The sequence below is a fragment of the Ixodes scapularis genome, unplaced genomic scaffold, assembly GCF_016920785.2.
Source record: "Ixodes scapularis isolate PalLabHiFi unplaced genomic scaffold, ASM1692078v2 PGA_scaffold3__209_contigs__length_174095766, whole genome shotgun sequence".
Taxonomy (NCBI): domain Eukaryota; kingdom Metazoa; phylum Arthropoda; class Arachnida; order Ixodida; family Ixodidae; genus Ixodes; species Ixodes scapularis.
The window spans coordinates 28,804,921-28,818,247 of record NW_024609868.1 but is presented as its reverse complement, the minus strand read 5'-3'; the positions used below and the strand labels follow the sequence as shown (position 1 = coordinate 28,818,247).

The following is a 13,327-nucleotide window of genomic DNA, read 5'->3' as shown; positions in this document are numbered from 1 at the left end:
AACGGCGTCGCCAATAAACGCGCTAAAGTCGCGCTCGCACTGCTGCAGTACATCGTGCAAAAGACAATCTTCTGCGTCGCATTTCTTTCTTTCTTACGACGTCGTGTCAGCACCGAAGCCCGCGTGTTTTGCTCGATGTATGTGTAGTGTGTACGCGGCTTAACGGCGTTCGCGAGACTTCATAAGGTCGTAGTTCATAAAATAAAAATAGTAATAATCTTAGGCGGGTAATCAGGTAGCCGCGAGCTTATAGTTGATACGCTTTGTACGATTCGGAACTAAAGACTACGGTGTGAAAAAAAATTGCCAAACTCCAGCAATATCCTAGGCACAGCACGTGCTCTGAGCATAGATATGAGATACATTGGTCGACGGCAGAGCGCGTGACATTGTGTAGGGGTGTGAAGTTTAAAAGTCATTATGCAAACAGAAAGAGGAAAAAAACGACATGTCTCTATATCACACATAAAAAAAGATATATAAACAGAAAATAGCGGGTATGAACAAATGGTTTCATGCTAGCTCCAATTTTACAAAGGCCATTAATTATGTTTTCTTTCTTTTTCTCTCTTTCTTTCCTTCCCTCTTTCCCTATATTTCTTTATTGGTGCAGTGACGGGTGTGTCAGCTATGCTCTGAGCACTGCCTGCCCAGACAAGTGGTAAACATTGGCTTCGCAGCTCACAAAAAACAACAGCCAGCTTTTCCTGGTAACGAGGTGAGGATATGCTAGCGATATTCGATTTCTCGCTGTAATTTCTGTAAAATCCGGCTCCAAGAACAGGCGGTTGTCCTATGTAAATATAAAGATCGGTCATTACGTCTCGGAAATACATAGCGAAATTAGCTGAAGCCGCGTCCTTTTTAATTACAATCGGAAGGATGACGGAGGGGGAAGGGGGCGGGGGGGGGGGGGGGGGGGGGGGGGCGTTGGACGGAGTTCGGATATTTTAGTGATCGCGAGCCTGAAAAAAATCCCGCTGCTCTGAACTAAAATGTGGCAGTCAGTTATTTAGTCTGCATTATGCTCATATCTAAAACGGCACGCATGTGCACATAATTTTTTTTCAATACGATTTAATTTGCAAAATTTCATGATGTCGTGTCCTTTAATAATTTCTTTTGTGCACTTGGTCGATCACTAGATGTTTAGCCATGCACCCCTTGCGTGTCTTATAGAGCTATACACTCTTATTCGTCAAAGACAGTAGTTCTCAAAAAGGCAGGAAGAAATACAATGACAGCACATGCGTTCCGCTCACGGGGGGCAATGAAGTTAACGACTGCCACGTCTGTAAAATTATAATTTAAATTTTGATATAACTGAAATTTTCTTGATGGTAAGAGAATTCCCCCCTCAAAGCCTCAATGATTTTTTTTTTATAATGGGAAATAATTTTTTTATCTCCATATAAAAGTTAGTTGCACGTAGTATTTTTTTTTTTTTTGAAGTTCGCGTGCGAGTGGGACAGCGCAATTGAATACATTATGAGTTTATGAATGTTATGCTGTTCTAACAACGCTGGTGGGGCTTGCGGGAACGTTGTTTCATAGAACATGAAGGACTCGTGCAAGATGGAGATCGACAATCAACCGCTCGTCTATGTGGATGAAAAAATTGCAGCTGTGGCTCGGAAAGTTATCAAGCAACAGGTAGAGTGTAAAGCTTGTGTATCTGGAGAAACGAGGCCCACTAGCCAAATATTTTAGTGGAACTGTTACACACATTTAACGGTCAGTAAAAGATACTAGACTAACAATTATAAGATAAAAAAGGTGTTCTAAAGAGTGGTTCTTTCTTCGCAGACAACGGATGGCGCGTTTTTTGTTTGCGATGTGAGAGACTTGGACTACAAAGTGAAGTTATGGCACCAACAACTGCCTGAAATCACTCCGTTCTATGGTATGGTTCTTCAAAATATCGAGAATTACTTTTCATATGTATCTGTGGTGAAGTTAAGCGTGTAGCGTGTAATTAAATGTCAACAGCATTCTTTAAAAAAGACAAAATTTAAATTCATTTCTTTGTTATTTCCCTTTCGGGGTAACCTCACGTGTTGTGTTCGATTAATTTTTCAGCCGTGAAATGTTGCACTGATCCTGTGGTACTACAGACCCTCAATTCGTATGGAGTCAATTTTGACTGTTCAAACATGGTGAGTCAGACTTCGAATTTTATGTCAAGCTTATATTATTCAGGCAGTTTTCATTATTTTAATATAGAAACCCGAGATATTGATGATTTCAGTCTTAACACACACAAAGCCGTTCCTTGATCGTCACCTGACTCCCGGTAACTCTCACTTGGTGGACCCTGTGAGCTTGTTCATGCCAGCACATCTAGGACGCTGTGGCACCACAGAGACAAAGCAGTTGGAGCCTTATTAATTTTATGCTTTGCTTTTCAACATGCTCCAAGCGATCGTTCAGTTTAATAGATAATTAACAAAATCCTGATGTAATCATACGGACACTTTTCAAATACAAGGGATATAAGAATGCTGCGACGCTTCATAACACAAGTTTCAAAAAACTTTAGGGAGGTGGGAAGTTTTGCCCTACGCATCGAATTGAAAGGAAGTGGGGGACTAAAACACACACAGACACGCGCGCGCACACACATACATACATACACACACACACACACACACCTACATACATACACATACATGCATACATATATACATACATACATACATACATACATACATACATATATGCATACATACATACATACATACATACATACATACATGCATACATACATACATACATATCTATCTATATACATATAATCTTCAGCGAGAATCAACAAAGAGTAGTGCGTTTCGGCCGCGTCCACGCGTTTGTGCACCCATCTGTTGGCTATTTACTACACCTCCATCGCAAACCATCGTTTATGAATTTTTTTGAAATTTGCGCCGACCCTTCAGTTTTTGTGACGTGCAGTTTGCGGACTAAGAGCTTCGACTGCTTTAACTGGCCGTTGGAAGGCGCTTAAAAAAATCGTATCGGTCGCTACAGTGTTGTAGGCGTTGCGGAAAATAAAGTTACGAAATATCTCACCCGTTACTTGCAAATAAAAGGAACGCGTAATCGACCTACGTAAATTCGAAACAAAAGGAACGCGTTACCGCTACGGTTACTCATAAAAAAGTAAATCACATTACTTTTACGTTACTCTCTATTTATGAATAAAAACGTTTTAGTGTCTTAATGTTACAAGTATGCATAAGCGTCATATTTGCGTTTGCTTGGTGAAAAGAGGTATAATTGTAAATGTATGTGAAATCTGCGCAAGAATGACTTGGTGCCTAGAAGAACGAAAAGAAATTGAAGTGCAATGTTTCATGTCTTGGGGAGAAGGTGTAGCGTGTAACGTAACTAGGTACCCGTTACTCGAAATAAGTGACATCAGTAAGCTATCCGTTACTGTTCTCAAAGTATTTTACGACGTTACCGAAAAAGCAACGCGTTACCGATAACGCGGTTGCTTGTAACGTATTCCGTCAACACTGGTTGGCCACCAAATAATATTTTGGTTGATAATAATTTTTTTTTTCAAATTTGTCAGTGATACGCATCACGAGTATGAGTAAGGTGTTATTTTTTATTAGTGATATTTGTCTCTAAGTGAAGTTACTAATCCGCACACACACTGATACTGATAAAATATGCAGAGAGTGTAAAATCGCCGGGGACAAGGCGTAAAAATGCGAACGGGACAAACCCCGACTAAAATCTAAATTCTTACAAAAAACAAAAACAGTCCCGTGCAAATATTATCAAACCATACGGCGAGGACATGCAGCGAGAACACGCGGTTTTTGGTCCACACCTGCCACTGCGCTGCAAAGCTTGTGGTTGTTCACCTACATTGAACGGTGTGCAAGTGGCGGGGCGTAGAAAATGAAGGTTGGAAAGGGAGATGCTATAGAGGCGGCTCTGATACACAACTGCAATCAAGTCTCGAGTGTTAGAATCGCTTTTGTTCCTTTAATGAAAAAAGACTACGATTTTATCAGTTTGGTTTAGGCTTTTTGTGTTTCTTGGTTTGCGTAGAGTACAAGCAGTTTCCTTATTGCGGATTGTTTTTAATGCACTTTATGCGCTCTCCCTGTTATGTCAATCCGCTGTGTGGAGTACATGCATGGATCTTGACAACATTGCTTCCACTGCCGCCTTTAATCATGAAATTAACTTCGTATTAAAGCTGTAGCGTCTTTATTCATTAAGATAGATGTTCCATCGTGCGGTGGATTGTTCAGTAAACCTTTTAGCTGCAAGTTAGCGTCTGTCCTGCGGTTTGTATCTTGTGTGTCCCGTCTTTTATGCGCTACTCTTTTACCATGTATTTTATGTACCCCGTCCATATACCCTCGTTACCAGCCCCGCAACTAACATATTAGGTGAGCAGCGAAAAACGAAAAAAAAGGAAAGCAAGATATTACGAGTTGGGAGACGTAAAAGAAAAGTATAGAAGAGACAAAACAGGAATGAGAACCTTCAGGTGACGTGACGGGAACCAAATAATGTTTGTCCCGCATATCGGAAGTTTCGTCGTTGAATCTGGTGACTGCCACGTAGAACAGGTCTATGCGGAGGGCGAGTTCATCTGCTTCTTGCGCAGGGGTTGCGGTGACGTCAGAACGCCGAGCTCTGATTGGCTCGAGTGGAAAGATAGTGGGTCGACGAGACCCTCTATTTGAGCGTCGTCTGTTCCTTTGCAACATCGTCCGCTATTCAACAGCTGTCTTACTTATACGAGCGAGCTCGGCTTCGCCTTTCAGAGTGGACCGACGAAATAACTCGAGCGGTACGATGTGTTTTTGTCTAACGACTAGCAGACACGTATCAAGGAGCGAAGCCAAAGGACTCACGGGTGGGGTGGCCGACGCGCTGAGGTTTGTTTGCTAACGACCGAGAACGAGGGTGGTTAGCGTCCGCAAGTTCCCCTCTTTCGTGTGCGGCGTCGAGCGTATCGCCGAAGTTATGTCGTAGACTCGTTGACACCAAGAAGTCATTATTGTTTTTATTTTTGGCGAAATTTTATGGAAACTTATTTTTCTATTCCCTGTTATTTAAACAGACGAACACTTGCTTGGGGATAATCCGATGGACTTCAATTAGCCCTCTGTATTTGCTCAAGTCACTTTTTTCTAAGCTTACCGTTTTAACAGACAGGGATAAAAACACGCTGTTTTCTTCAGTGGAGCGCGCGTGCGGCCCCGGACATCTAAGGGCATCACAGACCTGTTATTGCTCTGTTTCGTGCGGCTAGGAGCCGCTTGTCCCTCTAAGGAGGGTGCAAGGTGCAGAGAACCACGCACCTATTTAATAGGCTGGAGTCTCGTTCGTTATCGGAATTAACCAGACAAATCGCTCCGACAACGAAGAAAGGACATGCACCACTATCCACCAAATCAAGAAAAAGCTGTCGATCTGTCAATCGTCCCAGAAATTTAAAATGAGACACACCGTCGTGAATGCGCCCATTACATCCGAAGACGCAGAACGTTTTCATATCTCCTGGTAACACTGCCCCTTGGACAGCGCCTGATCGGAGCCGTCCTCTTAACCACACAGAACAAAAGCGGAACGTTCTTTTCCTTTTTTTCTTTTTTTTTTTAACCAGCCACCACGCGAGGGACTCACGGCTAAAGCCACAGCTGTTACAGCACGTCCGCCATTGCCGAAGCCTAGATGTTTACATCCGCGACCCCCCCTCCCCGAGGAGGCGGAGCTTAGTATAACCTCCTCTCCCACGTTCACACCTCCTTTTCCATACGCAGAAAACCAAAATGCGCCCACTTGCAAGGCGCGTACCTTCTATTCATGCGAGAGCGTTATAAGTGTCCCATGGAGCGAAGCCGGCGTCATCTGTCCAGCGAAAACGGAACCTAAATTCCCATTGGCTGCGACGCGTCGTATCAGATGCTTCGTCACGCAAGCCAGCGGGGCCGCTCAAGGTCAAAGCGGACGCCCTTCAGGAATAAAACGCAAAGGAAAGCACAGCAACGCAGATGCATCGTCACGGAAGCCGTGGAGCCGGCGGAATCGCCGCGCCTGCGCAGTGGGAGAGCGGGATGTCACCGCCAGAGCGCCGTGTGAAAAAGGAAAGCGTGGCGCGCTGCTTGTAGGCATGCGCTGAGTGTAAAAATGCTTTCGAATTCCTACGCGTAATCAGTCTTAAGTGTCGCTGCCGAATTTTTGTATCGCATTATTTTCTATACTTTATTCCATCGTATATCCGACCGCAGTCGAAGGCACATAGAACACGACAAACACGCTAAAAGCGCAAGTCACCGGGTCTTCCTTGCCCATATTTGGTTTTGTGATGATAGAATATACGCAGAGCCGTGACGGACACCTTGACGTTGGGCTTCTGACGCTGTTCGATTGGCAAAAGCATAGCAATAGACCTTCTCTAAAGTTCCTCGATAAAAGCTGATTTCGTGTTTATTATAAGTAAAGCCATTCTTCAAAGCGCTGACTGCATGATGGTGCTGGATTTAGGAAGCGACTAGTGGCGCAAAACAGCAGAATGAACTGGAAGACACCATTTTGTTCCAATCCAATAAGCTTCGACGTGCGTGTCGGTTGTCATTACCTGTACAAGAAAGTATATACGGACTTCATCTTTGTCGAGTAGCGGGCGCCGTCTGGGGAGTTGTCCGAGAACTACGAATGAAAGACAGCTTACTGTGTTTCCGCCCGTCAGAACACATTGGCATCGTGTTGCTATACCGGTTTTTATTTCTTTATTTGCCTACGGATGCTAAAAAAAGCGTATTTTTCGCCTGCAACGTGCAAAGAAACGATAGCGATAGCTGTAACACGGGCGCGCAATGCGGGGGAATAGTTGGAGTTCCTGTATAGGCTCCCTACGGGAGTCAAATTTGCACGTTCTAGGGAGCCTTCATACACTTTCGCCACGTCCGTCTTAAGCCTAGTTCACATGCAGCGGTTTTGGCCCTAGAGCGGCGCGATTTCTGCCGTCGCGGCGCTCTGGCCAGCACCAGCAATTCTGCGGCACGAGCGCCGCGACGGCAGAAATCGCGCCTTTCTAGGGCCAAAACCGCTGCATGTGAAACACGCTTTGGGGTGGCGGCATCTCGGCCATTTCTATATCCAGAATGCACGCGCTTCGATCTCGTTCGCAGCGAGCGCTTAGCTCTGCCCGGTGCTTTGGCGCCATTTTAAGGACCATTCGGCAAGCGCAGGCAGTTTCCGATGCGACAATGGGTGTCTTCACCCTATGACAGACGCACATCGAGGCACCCTAGCGCGTTCATCCCCGTAGCCCCATATTTCCTGCATGGTATGTTGTTCCTGCTCTTCGCGTGACTACGTGACTAAATTCGGCGAATAACGGCGCCGCGCGTTCGAGGCGCGCGGCGCGCTCAAAAGCAGGGGACGTAGACTCTAAAAATTTCAAGCAGAGCAAGCGTGACGCAAAGCGATTTTTACACTCTTGTTTTGAACGTGGTGTTTTTCAGCATTTCGAATACACGCTTCCTAAGATTGAACTACGCCGTTCTTTAACGCTTGGCAGGCGTGAGGGGGCCCTCGTGTTTAAACGCTTATTGCAATGTGCATTTTCTCTACGCTCAAATAATGACGACTTCTAGGCGTGTGAAAAGTGCATCCCTGGCAGTGGGACGATCCTAGTTACTGGGGCGATATACTAAATGCGAGAAAGCCCAATGCCCGCGGCTAGAAGTTTCAACTGCGACGCGCATTTCACACGCCTAGAAGGCGTCATCGTCAGAGCGTGGAGAATACGTACGCAGTAATAAGCGTATAAATACTAGGGCGCCCATGCATCATATCGTTATTCGATATTGTTATCGGAACTCAAAATTGATTTACTAAATCTCTCTAGTGACTTCACCAGGCGAATTGAGTATTGCAAGGAAGCACAACGTGCTGCTTCATGTATAATTACGCACATATACGATTGGCAGTTGTGAATAAAAAAACATTATCCCGATGCGTCGTGTAGACAATGCCTGTTACGCCTGGTAGAGTGCGTCAACTAGCTGCGAGCTGTTCATAACTGTGGAACTTGTGTGAAGATTTGAGGAAATTTATTCTTAGTGTCTAAAATCCGAAAGGAGACAGATTGCGTTTGGCTCTAGTTACCAAAAGGAACAGTTCAAAAGGAACTAAGTAGAAAAACGCAAACACATTCCTGCTTGGGGGGTAAACTCTTTATTAAAAAAAAAAGTAGTTTTGTTTGTACAAATAACCCAAACGAAAACAGGGTTCGACCTTACCCAAATATTGTAGTCGTCCATGAATAACTGGCGAATGGCCGCAGTAAGGACACCAGCCAAATGGGAAGCCCTTTCCTTGGCTAACAATCAGCTTCGTCTCGCGCAGAAATTCGGGGCACTCGCACTCGTTGTGTTTGCAGCGACCCCGCTGCACTCCACGCACGTCTAGTGCTGTAAACATAGTGCACTGTGCCCGAAATCACGTGCCGTCTCCCGCTAAGTCTCACCAGTCGCAATCAAAATCAAGCTAGTCCAGCCACAAACAAAGCCTGTCGGGAACTGACTGAGCGAGCCAGCGAGCCACGGGAACAGCGTAACCGCTTTCTCGCTTTTCCCATTCAAAAAAAAAAAAGAGGACGCAGGCGCCCTCTGTGCTTCCAGAAACGAAGCTCGCATCAACAATAAATAAACAAAAATAGCACGTGGAGGTGCATCTTCGGGAGGGTCAATCAATTGGGATATATATTAGCGTGACGATGAATGGAGGCGCGCGCGTGTTTTCGAAAATTTAAGCGTGTGTATTGCGGTCATTACGCTAACGTTCCTGATCACGTCCGGAAAAAAAGGCCGAGCGCGATTTCTCGGAGTGCTCTAACGCTTGGACAAAAAAACCAAATGCTTATTCTTGATCATATGCACCATATGATCAAGAATAAGCATTTGGTTTTTTTAAAGGGGTACGAAAAAAAAAAATTGAAATATTAAAATTTCGCTCGGAAATGAGTCAAGCATGACGGATAATAACCGTAAATGATAATCGCACGTTTGTATTTTGGTTCAATGGCAGTGGCAGCAGTTGCTAACGAGCAGACGTGAACTTCCCCTCATTTGGAATATACGTCAACAACTATCAGCAGCATTTTTCCTTCAAAAGGACCGGCGAAGTCCATGTGACGTATACTCCATGGCTCCTGAGGACGTTCCCAAGTTAAACTTGGTGCTGCAACAGGATCACGTACTTGCTTCTGACACATTTAGCAGTAATGAATGAACGTTTCGATTTCTTTGCCGAGGTCCGGCCACCAAAGGTGACTTCGTTCACAGCGCTTCATGACTGTACTCCTGGGTGGTTTGTGTAGAGAAGGTTCATGGCTGCTGGCTGTGCATCTTTCTGAATAACAACACGTGATCCCCATAAGGTATATCCCTTGTAGGTCGATAGTTTGTTAAATTGACTCACATAGGTTGCGAGCTGTTTTCCGGTCAAGCGTTTAGAGACTCTGGATTGGACGGCTTGGTAGACCTTCGCCAGGAGAAGGTCCTTAATCGTAAGACGCGCTATGCTCTTTGCTGAAAGAGGTGGTTTCTCCAGTGCCTCAATTATGAGAATGTTGGCTAGACCGTTTCATTTGTCCACGTCGCTGGGCGGTGGAAGACAACTCAGGGCATCCGCATTTTGGTGGAGTGCACCGGGTCAGTAAACCAGCTTAAGTCGTAGTTTTGCAAATACAGGCACCAGCGTAGCATTCTCGGTGGCATCTGCCTTTCTCAGTTGAGGTTGCCTAGAAGGAGCTTGTGGTTTGTGTCTATCGTGACGGATGTTCCAGCAATATACTGTCGCGGAGAAAATAGGTGTCCTTTTCTCCATGAATGAAGCTGCAGATATTCACAAACAACCGTTTATTTAATGGATATGTGATAACCTCTTTCCCGACAGATATTCACATTTTGTCAATTAATATTGTGGGAGAAATACTTAGAAATACTACTATCTCTGGCGACTTTCCCTGCCGTCCTCCTCGACCACACACACATTCAGCGGGCGTCCCGACCACAGCCAAACTTGACAGAGGACGCAAAGGCGGGTGAGCCGAACTCCTCCAAAGCCGTAAGGGGTCCCAAGTTTGCGAGTTAGCGGGCGGAAGACTCCACGTTCAGGAAATGGTGTCCAGAAGCCCAGTCCCTTACGGCCCTTCAGTGGCCGCTTATATTGAGTTTAGCTGCATTCTGGGGCCCTGCAGTCCAGCAATCAGAAAGTTTTCGAAGGACAAATCAGGAGGGGTTTCTTCAGGACCAATCAAAAGGCTCAAAACTCAAAGCAAACATCAGCACGACAGAAACAAGCGCATACACAAGACAAAACACATTTCGAACAAAGTTCAAAAGATAAGTTACAACAAAACAAAGCACGTACGAAGGCACTATAACAAGACCAGGCACGTATATGAAAAGTCAGTAACCAAAAGGAAGTATGGCAAATGCATAAACGACAAAAGAATGCTACATGACACCAAAAACAAACCCCACTTGACACGTGGTAACCATTCCGAAATTCCCCGAACCTGTCTCTTTTTAGTTAACCGCTGCCGACGACCAGAGTTTCATGAAGAACGGTCCGCGGACAAAAGGGCAGTAAGCATGTAAAAAAAAAACAAAAAAAAAACACAGATCGTGTCTTTTGACACCCGAAACGACCCCGCCCCCCCCCCCCCCCCCCCCCCTCTTCCGCCTACCTTCCCGTCACATGAGCACTTTCCCAAAAAGATAAATGAAACGTGTTTTAAATCGAGAGGCAGGTTGCGGTTTGGTAGTTTTGTGCTACTGCTACCTTACGTACAGTTGGACAGCTTTTGACTCAGATAGATTGAAAGTAGTCCGAGTTTTGTTTATTGCGGAACTCGCTGAATTCATCTGATGCGGAACAAATTGAAAGAGTGCAGAAACGATTTATTCGTATTGTTGATGATAGGTACTTTGGAAGGAGATGTTTCTACGACTACGAATATATTCTTAAAGATTTATTGTTGCAGAACTTGTTAAATAGAAGAATAGCTCGCGACGTTCTATTTTTACATAAGGTTGTACACGGTCGTGTAGATAATGAATTAGTGATATCGTTAAAATTTCACGTACCGGCACGTGTTGTAAGAGGATTTAATATATTTTACCCCTCCATTCAATCGGAATTGTCACCGATAGTAAGGATGCAGATTTGTGGTAATGAACTGTCCTCTCATGTTGATATCTTTTCAGATATATCAGTGTTTAGAAGGGAGCTAAATTTTTATCTTTTTATTACCTGATTGCATGTTAGTCTGTTCTTTTTTACAAGTGGAAGACATTGTGTTAAGTCATGTACTACCATTTTATCGGCCACCACACTATGACCTAGTGGTCGTTCTGGGGCATGATTCAAATAAAGCATTAGTATTATTATTAATATTATTATTGTGGTTAGGAGCTCTGGTACCGTCGGTAGTGGCAGGGTTGGGCAGTATTGCGATACGAATGTATCGCGATAGTATTTCGAAAAAAAAAACATTTCATATCTGTATTTCTGTATCCCTATACATTTTTTCACCAGTATCTGTATTGCTGTATCAAAATACATTTGGAATGTTTATTTGTATCGCTATACAATCAGGATGAAATGTATTTCGTTACATTTATTTAAACCCCCCCCCCCCCCCACCAAATAAAAATCCTAACTTTTTTTTTTTTTTTGAGGGATTTATGGTTAAGGAGGTGCTGGGGCATTGCAACTATGCTGACCAACTATCCTTCCGATTCTCCAAACAATTTTTCTAAGCGTCCTCTTCTTTCTTTTGAGAAGTGTTGAGCAGTCGGGGATTGGAACCAGGTAGCGTGCCAGGAGTGGAGTCGGAGCATCTACCGCCGGAGGTCCCTGAGTAAGGTTTCTCTTTCCTTAGCGTACACAGTACACCCAGCCTGCACAATTAAGTCACAGTCCGTTGCAGCACAAGCCTGGCGGTGGTTGACTTGAAATAGTATGAGGACTGACGCCCGGTGAAGTTCTACAGATATCCAAATGCGTCGGTGCCCGTAATATTGCACGGCTGAAAGGTACGTCATCAGTAGACGTGAATGTTACCCGCTGCTCTGGTGATCCGATACCCAGAAAGGAGGCCAGACGTTGCCTCGCTCTGCCGGCTCAGACTTCGTACACCTGCGACTCGTCTCGAGCGCGCTATTTCTGTGAGAGCTCACACCTCTTTCGGCAATCTCAGGTCGCACTCCACGAGGGCCTCTGTTTGGATGACGCTAGACGAAACTTGAGGACTGCCATCCATGCGTCATAGCGTTGGCCGGAAGGACTGTCACCACAGCGATGCCACCGTATCGGTTTTTTAACCGTAACAGAAGATAATACTTGTGTTCCAGGATGCTTTAGGTGGCCCACTATTCTCGAAAATTCCAAATGCAACCGCATGCACGATCTTCAACGAGGTCACTTACAATTAAAGTATGTGTTGTCGTTTTATAAAGCAGCGTGGGTAAAGTTTCATCTTGAAGGCCACATCTACAGATGCAAGAATACCAGTTCATTCCATCGTGACGTCATGGGATGACTGTTGACAAGGACGCCCTTATTGGACAGGAGAGTGGTTAAGTTTTGATAAGATTTAGGGTGATATGGAATTTACTTAGAGGTCAAAGTCTTTTCGCGTCACTCGTTAGACAGGCAGAATGTCAGGGAAGGGACCGTGGTCAATCCTTGATGGAACGTTTTTTGAGTCCATTGAAGACCCCTCTTCGTCCGAACCACTACCTTTGATGCGAAATGCCAAGCCTGCGGGACAGTAATTTTGGGATCAAAAACTTCCACTTCAAACTTCAAGCTTCATCTCAGTTGGCGTCACAAACAAATTTGAAAAAAATGTATTGCAGTATCAGTATTTCAGTATTTGTATTTCTGCCTTCCCTAAAATGTATTCCTGTATTTGTATATCCAAAGAATTTTTGTCTCTTTTTAAAATGTATTTTCGATACGTATCGCGACAATTTTTTAGAAATATTTTTGTATCACTTTTTTAGCTACTATTTTTTCTGTATCCCAGTATTTGTATTTCAAAATACATTTTTAAGTATTTCTGCCCAACCCTGGGTTATGGGTAGGTCCCAGGTATGACAGATGCGTTGACTGTGCTGCGGTACTCATCGCAAGGTCTTAATTATCAATACTTCTTCCTCACTACCACTACGGACTGGAATTTCCCACTCAGAAGATAGGACAGGCTCTATTATTTCTTGTTCTTCCAAACGATCCAGCTCATTCAGCACGAAATCCCGCATAGCCAATGAAACTG

The 13,327-nt window shown here is 44.5% G+C and overlaps 1 protein-coding gene across 1 annotated transcript in view; it reads left to right on the top strand.

Moving 5' to 3' along the window:
• The first annotated feature begins 1,557 nt into the window (after nt 1–1,557).
• The window catches only part of LOC8053309 (ornithine decarboxylase), a 38,451-nt gene continuing 26,681 nt past the window's right edge, over nt 1,558–13,327 (top strand). The window contains exons 1-3 of the mRNA XM_029992549.4: nt 1,558–1,653; nt 1,807–1,903; nt 2,080–2,156. Of these exons, the coding sequence (XP_029848409.2) occupies nt 1,558–1,653; nt 1,807–1,903; nt 2,080–2,156 (270 nt within the window). The remainder of the gene's footprint in view (nt 1,654–1,806; nt 1,904–2,079; nt 2,157–13,327) is intronic.